Source organism: Perognathus longimembris, chromosome 6, assembly GCF_023159225.1.
Source record: "Perognathus longimembris pacificus isolate PPM17 chromosome 6, ASM2315922v1, whole genome shotgun sequence".
Classification (NCBI taxonomy): domain Eukaryota; kingdom Metazoa; phylum Chordata; class Mammalia; order Rodentia; family Heteromyidae; genus Perognathus; species Perognathus longimembris.
Genome location: NC_063166.1, coordinates 31,091,912 through 31,102,320, shown reverse-complemented (window position 1 = coordinate 31,102,320; position 10,409 = coordinate 31,091,912). Strand labels below are relative to the sequence as shown.

Genomic DNA, 10,409 nt, shown 5'->3' with positions numbered 1-10,409 from the left:
AGAAGACAGTGAGCTAATAAGGAACAAATGCTGCTTAACATGTATAAAGCCGTTTGGTATAAAGTGTAGGACAGTTTACCCCATCTATCTATGAGGAGAGTAGAACAGGTAATTATTTTGCATAGGAGTTTAAAGCCCAGGGACTTGTCTAAGGATATATAGTTTGCCATAAAATGCAAGCAACTACCAGAAACAGAAGAAAACCAGATGATTTTACCCAAGCTATCTTCCTATTATAGACAGAGGTACTGCACCAGAGTGAACATAGTCAATATGACAAGAACTATCCATACTGTAATGTAATAATTTTAGGTTCATTCTGCCTATGAATGGCAACAACTGCATTTACCAAAATTCTAGCTGCTTTGGTGAAGTCTTAGACAAGTTGCTGTTTGAGTGTGCGAGTGCCCAATCACTGAGTCTGCTCCAGTCATACAGGGTCATGTCAGAGAGGCAACAGGAATGCAGAATACTTTTCATGTGTATTTTGAAAGCCAAGAGAATTCCTGGTGTTAATGTGTACAGTTAGTATTCCACCTTATTTTTTGTTGTTGTTGTTTTGGTGGTACTGGGAATTGAACCCCAATGCTCTAGGCAAGCACTCTACCATCTGAGCCACATTCCAGTCCTTTTCCTTTTATTTTCAGTTTTTTATATGGGATCTAGAACTTTGGCATAAGCAGTCTTGAATTTCAATCTTCTTCTCATTGCCTAGACTACCAAGTTACGGGTATGTACTGCCACATCTAGCTTTTGTTTTTTTTTCTTTGAGATAGGGTCTTCTGCCCAACAATATCCTGTATTACTTTGCTTTTCAAAACCAGAAAGGCTTCTGGTATCCCCCAAACAAATTACTCAATGTAACATTCTACAGCTTCCACAATTATGCCCAGAAATATCAAAATATCCATACCCCAGCTTCATGCTGACTTTGTTCATCTTCTGCCCCTTATACTATATTCCTTACCTTATAGAATCTTTCTTCCTATCTTCTAGCAATTGAACTATTGTTCCTAAACAACTCAGGCTCCAAAGCTGCCATTTTCCTAATAAGTGACTCCTCTTGCTAAGATTACACAGTCTTTTATAAAATAACAATAGCCCTAACCTTATCCTACATTCTACGTTTTATTAGTATTAGTGTTTGGGACTCCTAAACTTTTATCTCCATACATGTAGGAATTGGCAGTTCTCATCCCAATTGGCACCTACCAAAATATAAAGGTAAAAATTATATGCTGTCCAAACTGATAGGACTGCTCAGGCCTTGTGCTTGCCTTTCTAAGCATGGTAATGGTGCTGACATTACACCAGATGCATCCCCTGAGCAGTCTGCCTTGTTGTTCCATCCAAGTGCCCAGCAGGGCCCTGCTTCCTGACCCTGCCTGCTGCGATCTTGCAGCCTTCCCATCTGCCCCAAATGCCAGGGTCTTTTCAGTAATGCTTAAATCATCAAATTATTGATTTTTCGCACTTTATATAAACGTCTAGAATTGAGTGAAGGATATAGAAATTAAAATTCTGCAAAGGTTCACTCTATTATGTATGTATACAGTGATGGATCGGAATTAAGTACAACACATTCCAAAGCATTTGCTGATAAACATACACACAAAAAGTGAGTCTTTCCTGAGTGATTTAGTATTTTAATGTTTGTTCTTAGTAAAATATGTATCTTTTCTGCTTTAAAGCAATGAATAAGTTACAAAAACACTTTGAAAACTGCAAGTGAAAACATCAAATTATCATCAGAGGAACTTAAAATTCTTACACTGCTTTTCCACATCTGAATTTCGTTAAGATATAATTCAAATAAGCAAAACACTGCCAAGCAAGTGATTCATATACTCCTGTGAGTATTCATTAAATAACCCATCTACAGGCATGAATGCTTCCTTTTCTAGAAGAAATACACATAATATAGTCCATGCGTCAGGCTCAAAGGAAAGATACATATTTCCAATCTGGTGGGTATTTTTTGCTTCATATAAAGGGCTTATTTTTTTTTTCTCCTCCCTATGAGACAAATACCACTTTCAGGGAAAAGATGGACATGTTAAAAAGGAAAAAAAGAGGTATGAAACTTGAATTACAGAAATATTGATGGTGATGGGCTAGATCCAAAGAAACGATACTGTATTATGGTAAGTGCCAGGAGTTACCTGGCCTCAACCTTCCTCACCTTTTTCCGTTCCTGCTCCCTCTGTTGGAGTCTACACACAGCTTCATTAGCAGCTTGCACTGAAATAAAACAGACAATAGTTTTTAATCAGCAGCCCTTTTCAAAGAGACTTAACTAGATTCTTTTAGCCTTAAAAAACTGCAAAACAGGGCTGGGGATATAGCCTAGTGGCAAGAGTGCCTGCCTCGGATACACGAGGCCCTAGGTTCGATTCCCCAGCACCACATATACAGAAAACGGCCAGAAGCGGCGCTGTGGCTCAAGTGGCGGAGTGCTAGCCTTGAGCAAAAAGGAAGCCAGGGACAGTGCTCAGGCCCTGGGTCCAAGGCCCAGGACTGGCCAAAAAAAAAAAAAAAACCTGCAAAACAAAACAAAATCCTGATGTTATTTTGATGGCTGGTGCAGTGGTGAGACAGGAGAAAAGTTTTGACAATACAGATTCAGAATAATTGAACAGCTGTTGTTTTGGAGCTTTGAGCTGCAGGCCACAGGGCATTTACATACTGATTTCAATGACAAGTTGTCAAGAACTAGCTCAAAATTCTCTAAAAAGACAACATCTGTGGCTAATCATATCTTCACAACTCTCTTGGGTTCACTCCCTTTGTACATTCACAGGCAGTACTTGCCAGCTAGACACTTCAACAGATTTCTACACATCTCCTGGTCTCTGCTCTCCTGTCTCCTGATTCCTCCTGGCTGCTGCTGGAAGATTCAACTTTCTCTGGGTCATTTTCATTTGGGCATTTCAACTTCTTAAGAAAGAATCAAAACTGCTCATACAGGTTGAGCACCCTTCATTTAAATAGCAAAACCCCAAATGCTCCCAATCCAAACATTCTGAACACAGACATGATGACACAGTGGAAAATTCTACATCAGCCTTCATGTGATAGGGCTCAGCCAAAATTGAGGCATACAAAAATTATGTATAAAATTATCTGTGGTCTATGGGCATAAGGTGACTAGGAAACCAATGCATTTCATGCTTTGACTTGGGTCCATCCCCAAAATATCTCATTTTATAATGCAAATATCCTGAAGTTTAAAAAAACACCCAAATATGAGACACTTTTAGTCCCAAACCAGTCAGTCAGGCTTCAACCACAATCAGCCCATTTCAGATAAAGGATGTGGTATTTACTGAGCTACATTTATTGAGCTATATTTATTATATTTACTAGGTATTATATTTGCTAGATCTGTGTTAAGATCTTTACATATATTACACTCATTTTTTTTTTTTCAATACTGGGGCTTGAAAGCATGGCCTGAGTGCTTTCCCTTAGCTTTTTCACTCAAGGCTGGTACTCTACCACTTGAGCTATTGCTCCACTTCTGGCTTTTTTTTTCTGATTAATTGGAGATAAGAGTCCAGGGACTTTCCTGCCCTAGCTGCAATACTCAGATCTCAGCCTCCTGAGTAGATAACGCAACCAGTACCCAGCTACATATCACCCCCTCTTAATTTCTACTTTTCTCCTAGGAAATACACTATAGCATTTTACAGGAGATAAAACTGAGTCCTAGAGAGGTGACATTGTCATTCAAGGTAACAAAAAAGTAAAGGAAACAGCATTCCAAACCAGATGCTTAGGACTTTATAAATACTTGGCTCAATACTTTCTTGCATCTTGTATTGTCTCATAACATAATTAATTCTTTAGTTATCAAATATTTGCATTTAACACATTAATTTTTATTAATGTTCCGGAATGTTCTCAGTCACTCCAACCAAATAAGGACCTTCAGTCCTAAGAGTCAGCCTCAGTGGACGTAAGCTTAAGCACCTAGGGTGATTGCTCTGGGAATGCCCTCACAGTCATTCCCAGGCACTGTTCACAGGGCTGCTCTTGGTCCCTCAGCACCTCAGTTCCTCATTCCTAAAATGAACATAAAAACTAATGGGACTCCAGGACAGATGGAATAATTTAGTGGGATAATAATAAAAGTCACTCTCAGTAATTCTTCACCTATACTGTTAAGGCATGTCACTACTATTGTTCTATGTACTATACTAGCCTAAGAGCACCTTCAAAAGCTTGGTTCAAGTCTACTGCTTTTAGAGTCTTCCCTGAAAGATGGCATTCTTTCCTTAGTGGTCTGTGCACCTACACCCATTATGCACTTGCATTTGCTTAAATTGGAGGTTCACCTAATTGTTTTATTGTTGTCTTCCACCCCAATCAGGCCAGACCCAACAAGGTCAGATTTCCACAGCAAGGCAGAGAATGTGATTTCCCTGTCAGAAATGTTAGGCCTCTGTTTCTGGGAAAGAAGAGGTTTTTCTGGTTGTCTTTTTTTTTTTTTTTTTTTTCAAAAAGCTGTGTTAAGGGGGCTGGGGATATGGCCTAGTGGCAAGAGCGCTTGCCTCGTATACTTGAAGCCCTGAGTTCGATTCCCAAGCACCACATATACAGAAAATGGCCAGAAGTGGCGCTGTGACTCCAGTGGCAGAGTGCTAGCCTTGAGCAAAAAGAAGCCAGGGAGAGTGCTCAGGCCCTGAGTCCAAGTCCAGGACTGGCAAAAAAAAAAAAAGCTGTGTTAATAGTTACCAGTAATCATTCATTTTACTTGTATCAAAGATAATATTTAGAGGCTGAAAGTTAGGTTCCTGGTCTTAACTGTTTTTCTAAGTGAAAACAAAGTAGGAGTTGATTAGCTCTGCCTGCTTTCTGGCATGTTAGTATTACATCATTCTTCCCAAGTGCTAGTTCTATCATTTCCTGCTTGTGTTTTTTCTTTACTTACTGGCTTTGTAAATGTAACTAAAACCCAATTTTGCTTCACTATTTTCAGATCATCCTGAGCTTACTGTAAAGGAAGAGCTATGGACTGGGTTATTCAGTCAATTCTTCCAGCCTTTAGGAATTCAGCGAGAACTTTTGTCCCGCTGGATTGGGCTATGTTTGGACAGAATACCCATCTTTTGGAATTTCAGACCCTGTGAAGCAATTTTCATTTTAACTTTTCAGCCACACAATACTTTCTGAGTTTGTAAACTAATAAAATTTGCTTTTCAAACGTATAAGACAATGACTTGACTACAGAAAGCAAGTCCCTTCCTTTGAGTGATTCCCTGAGGAAAAAGGCCCTCTCCTGGGATCTGGCTAGCACAGCATGGAGCAACGGCCATTAAGTGATGGCCTACTGTCACAGTCTTTCAGCAGCCTATGTGGACTTGCAAGAAACTTAAGAATTTGTCAGATGGCTTTCTCTTAACCAAAACCTTACTTCAGGAGCTCAGTACCCCATAATTACTATCTTATACATACAAATGCACATTCTAGTAACACACACAGCTAAAACTTATATTCCTCACATCTATGTGTAAACTTCAGATACATAAAATAGCACTTCCCTTTCAGCCAATGATCCAGCTACCTCTAGTCTGTTCTGTCTATTCTTCTATTTGCATACATGCATAGATGTCTGGATTGAAGTTCACCAAAGTGAAAAAGCAATAGCTACTTTAGGTAATTATTTAGAGTGATTTCTTTTTTGTTTTCTTTCTGTTAAAAATAGCTTGGCTGGTTAATGGAGGTGTAACAAGTAATAAAGTGTCATCCATGAGCAAAAAAGCCAAGCAAGAAGACAGGGCCCTGAGTTCAAGCCCCAATACCAATACATACACATAAAAACTGTTTGCCTCTGGGTATATAGTTTAGTGGTACACAATGTTAGAGTAGTGAAGTAAGATTCACATCTGTAGAAGTACAGCTAAGTGCATTCCCAGCAAGATCTCAAGCATGCATATACATTATATAACTGTTTTACTAATAGGCACAAAACAAAACTCATTACTAGGCTTATAATATGCTACTTCGATGAGAAAATCCATACATAAGCTTACTTGAATAATTTTACACAATTACCTGATCATTTCATGAGTTTACATGTGGTTAAAACATCAAGGTTTAAACAAAAAAACTTGCTAGAAATGTTAGCTGACCAAGGCCAGTTTTTTAAGTACTCTGAATCTTGCAGGCAGATATTTACCTCCAGATCTATGATGCAGAGCAAAACATGTTAGAAAATCCTTGTGTTGGAGTGGTACTGAAGCTTGTCCTGTTCAACAAGGAAAACAGCTCCAAACAGCATTGTCTTTTTTTCTACATTCTTTTTTTCTACAGATGACAGTAGGGGTCAGAGTATTCCACTGATGTTAGAACCCGAGCTACTAACCTCACATTTAGTGTTTTAATGGTTCTATTCAAGAAAATATATTTTCAGTCTAGATTCCCAATCCAGTGATACTTTTTCTTACTTTTAAAGAAGCTTGTGTTCATACAACTGGATCTTAAGAACAAAATCAGTCAGGGGGTGGGGTGAAGGTGGGGAAAAAATGAGGGAGGAGGTGACAAGTTGGATAAGAAATGTACGCAGTGCCCTATGTATGAAACTGTTACCCCTGTACATCAGTCTGACAAAAAAGAAATGAAAAAAGAGAATAAAACCAGTCAAAATAGGTGTTCACATGTTATTACATTTCATACTATTTACTTTATTTTAATAAACAGTAAACTTTTACTAAGATCAATTGTTAAAATTACATATAGAGAGAGCTGGGAATATGGCCTAGTGGTATGCTTGCCTCACATACATGAAGCCCTAGATTCAATTCCTCAGCACCACATATATAGAAAAAGCCAGAAGTGCAACTATGGCTCAAGTGGTAGAGTACTAGCCTTGAGCAAAAAGAAGCTAGGACAGTGCGTAGGCCTCAGTTCAAGCCCCAGGACTGGCAAAAAAAAAATGTGCAGGGAAAAAAAAACAACCCAAAAAAATCGCAGCAGGTAACTTCCAGGGGGAAAGGACATCTCTAAGTGCTTGAGCTTGAGCTGGTGCTCAGTGGAGCTCAGGAGTTTCTAAGTCTCTACCTTCATGCCGTAAGGTGTGATTGCAATCAAACTGGGATATATCTGTAGGAGCCAACTTGTCTCTGTGGGCAAAGGTGGGTCTATACTGGACAGTCTGTGGAGCCTGCTAGATCTGTAGAGCAGCGAGGACAGTCACAGATTGGAGGTTCATTTGTCCTACATGACATAGGAAAACTTCAAGATTAAGGCCAGCTGGAATATGGACTGCCTCTTCAAACACTGGCTACTGATGGAAGAGGGTTTTCTTCACACGCAGTGGTCAGCAACACCTCATAATGCCAGAGTGCTTTACCATGTGATGGCTTTCCTTCTTCTTCCTCTGGTGGAACAGAGCCTGTGTCAGACACTCCAAACAGATCCAGATCAGCTGTACCTTGTGGTTTTTTTTATCTTCTGACACAAGTGCAGGGAAGTCTGTACTGAATGCCGTGGATGAGAAATCCTCCAGATGTAGACTGGCTGCCTCATGTTGTGCCCCTTCAGCTGCCACTGCAGATGAAAACTGTCCTCAAGTGGTGAGGGCAGAGGCACATTGAGCATTATATCAGCTGTGCCCTGGGCTGACCATATGCCATGGACACATGCACAAGATACTGAACTGCTCTACTGTGCTGTGGCTCTTTGGAGGATGCCTCTGCTGGAGCTGAATCTGTCTCAGTTGCTGTGGACAGATCCACATGAATACAAAGCAATGTTGGTTCTTCTGCAGACCCAGCTGGAGGTTCATCTATCTATCTGAGATGAAGTGGACATGGCCATCTTCGTATCCATGGCAGCTGGAGCACAGGCTGATTTTTCAGCTATACTGCAGCCTAACAGTTTCATCTTCAGTGGAGTGGGCACAGTCCACTGGTACTTACCTCAGGTGGCACCTGGGATTGGCTTACAGGAGTCAGAGCAGTGTTTAGAGCCCTGCTGTCCTGGTCTGAGCTGCCAGGTGTCACCTGCAAGTCACTCTATGTAAAGGGCGAGAATCTTCTTCTAGGTCTGGTTTGTGGTTGGGGTCTGGGTCCGGGGTAGATCCAGTGTCTACAGGCTCTCTCTGCAGGATCTTTTGGAGTCTGAACTAGTGAAAACTAGAAAGCAGCAAGAAAACAGGGCATTCTGCTTGCTATCACAGGACAAGTCTGCCATCTGGAGCCAGCTCTAGAATGTGGCTGCTTGGATACCTGGGTTCTAAGTTCTTTTTGATCTCTGGCAAAGCATAAGGTCACTTCCTGAGTCCTCTTACCTAAGCTGCTTCTCCAACAGCGCTGCCACAAAGTACCCCTGGACTTCTGACTGCTCCTCATAATACATTCACTATTTGCACAACTGTACACCGCTTTACCAATATACTCCTCCATTTAGAATGGACATGAATTCAGACTATTTAATATCTAGTTCATGAGATCCCCAAGCCTGGATGTTACTTGGTATGAATGAAAAAAAAATAGAGATAAAATGACAACAGGAAGTGCTTCAGTACATAAAAACTCTTCAAATTCTTAGAAGCCCTGTTATCTAAGTTGAGAGACAGAGCACTCACCTAGATACCATATAAGAAGATTTTTCATAGATTAAATTATAAGGAAAAGAGATCAATTTTGTTCATGGCTCTGCTCCAAAGTTGAGAGGTATATCTGCATGGCCTTACTGAGGGCTGAGTCCTGAGTTGGGGCCAGGTATCCCAGGGCAAGGGAACCACACTGCTTACTTTTATATACCTAAAGTGTGGGGAAGAAGTTATAGGCACATCTTGTTTCATACATAAACATTCTGATGAATAAAACCATGAATTTGCCTTTTAGTTTAGGATCTAAAATGCTTGTAAGGGTTAAGGAGATGGCAGAATTAATAAATGAGCATATTTGTAATAAAGTGCAAAAGCTTCAAGTCTATTTTAGATTTTTGCTGTTCCACTCAAATAAGCCAAATGTGACCTAGAGATATTTAGCTTTTCTAGCCTCTTTTAGCATTAGAGTACAAAAGACCATTAAGCTAACACACAAACTATTGACCCTATCATTAATGAATGTCTCTCCGCTACTTTCCTGCACAGTCTTGACATCCTCCTGCATTATGTACTTCCATAATCCATCATTATTTGCCAGTGCACAAACTAAGGACAAGCCCTGAATTTCTGATACACTTCTAATTTTAAAATCAGTAATAAAGCTTCTTTTACTTTGTTATGTTTTGATACTAAAGAACACAAACATTCTTTTGATTAATTATCTCTGTGTGAAAACATTTTGCTTAAAGTGATAAATAATTATGAAAAGATTGTCTTGGAAAAAGCTAAAACTTTTAGTAGCCTATTTGAAAAAAGAAGCTTCATTTATGTCCTAATTCCTGCTCATCAAACATTTTCGTATAGATAACATCTTCAAGGTAAAGAAACAGTTCCATTTTCTCACATCCCAAGGAATGTTTTGTGAACTTTAGATACACATATCTTGTTTTGAAGATTAATGTTCTTAACATCAGTGGCAACACACAACAACCACTAGACAAGCACTTTCTGTAAATGGGCTTACCTCCTATAGAGCCCCATTTGGAATTTTCTCATTCCACTTCCCACTGTAACAGTCAAGAAAATGTTTCTAGTGTAGCATTCATGTGAAGTCAAAATCAACAACAAAAAAGTCACTAGCTTACGTCTCTGGAGAACTTCCTCCAAGTTGTCCTTCATTGTCTCTCTGCATTTGGGAAGAGTATGTTCCTTTGTTTCATGGATCATGTTCTTCAAGTTTTCAAGAACCCGCAATTCTCGCAGATTACGTTTTTCCTATTAAAATGAAGCAAATGACTAGTACAGGTCCCATCTTCAGTCTTAGTAAATACTTTCTGAGGTTCCCACCCAAGTCTTGGTTACATTGTTATTACTACTGAAATTTTCACAGCTTTCTTCTACTTATTTGGCAATTAATGAGGTTGAAACCTAGAGGCATTTTTTATTTTTATTATGAAATGCTCCCAAGAGTTGCAACATGACTATTATTTCCACAGCAATGTTTAAAAATGGGCAAGAAAAGCATTAAAAGAACAAAGGCTTCGATTTTTACCTAATTTCACTAAAAAGATATCAGATATCCTTTATCTGATTTTAAACTCCATTTGCTTCTATTATTATGTACTACTTTTTTATTCCTTTTTCTTTCAAAATAAGAGTGGGTGACAAAAGTAAAAAGATTATAGATACTTTCCACACAGAAAAAAAAATGAGCAGTGAAAGCCTATCCTTAGAAAGTTCAGAGCTGGCCCTGGCAGAAACTGGAAATTTGAACAGTAAACAATTCCCTACACTGGCACAGAACTTTCCACAAATTATAAGGGGCTCACTATACCTAAGCTATTTGTACAAA

The 10,409-nt window shown here is 39.3% G+C and overlaps 1 protein-coding gene across 1 annotated transcript in view; it reads right to left on the bottom strand.

The window, feature by feature from the left end:
- Bloc1s5 (biogenesis of lysosomal organelles complex 1 subunit 5) overlaps positions 1–10,409 on the bottom strand; it is a 44,966-nt gene that overhangs the window by 9,341 nt on the left and 25,216 nt on the right. Inside the window, exons 3-4 of the mRNA XM_048348500.1 lie at positions 9,703–9,832; positions 2,183–2,241 (exon numbers count right to left, since the gene is read on the bottom strand). Coding sequence (XP_048204457.1) covers positions 2,183–2,241; positions 9,703–9,832 — 189 coding nt within the window. The remainder of the gene's footprint in view (positions 1–2,182; positions 2,242–9,702; positions 9,833–10,409) is intronic.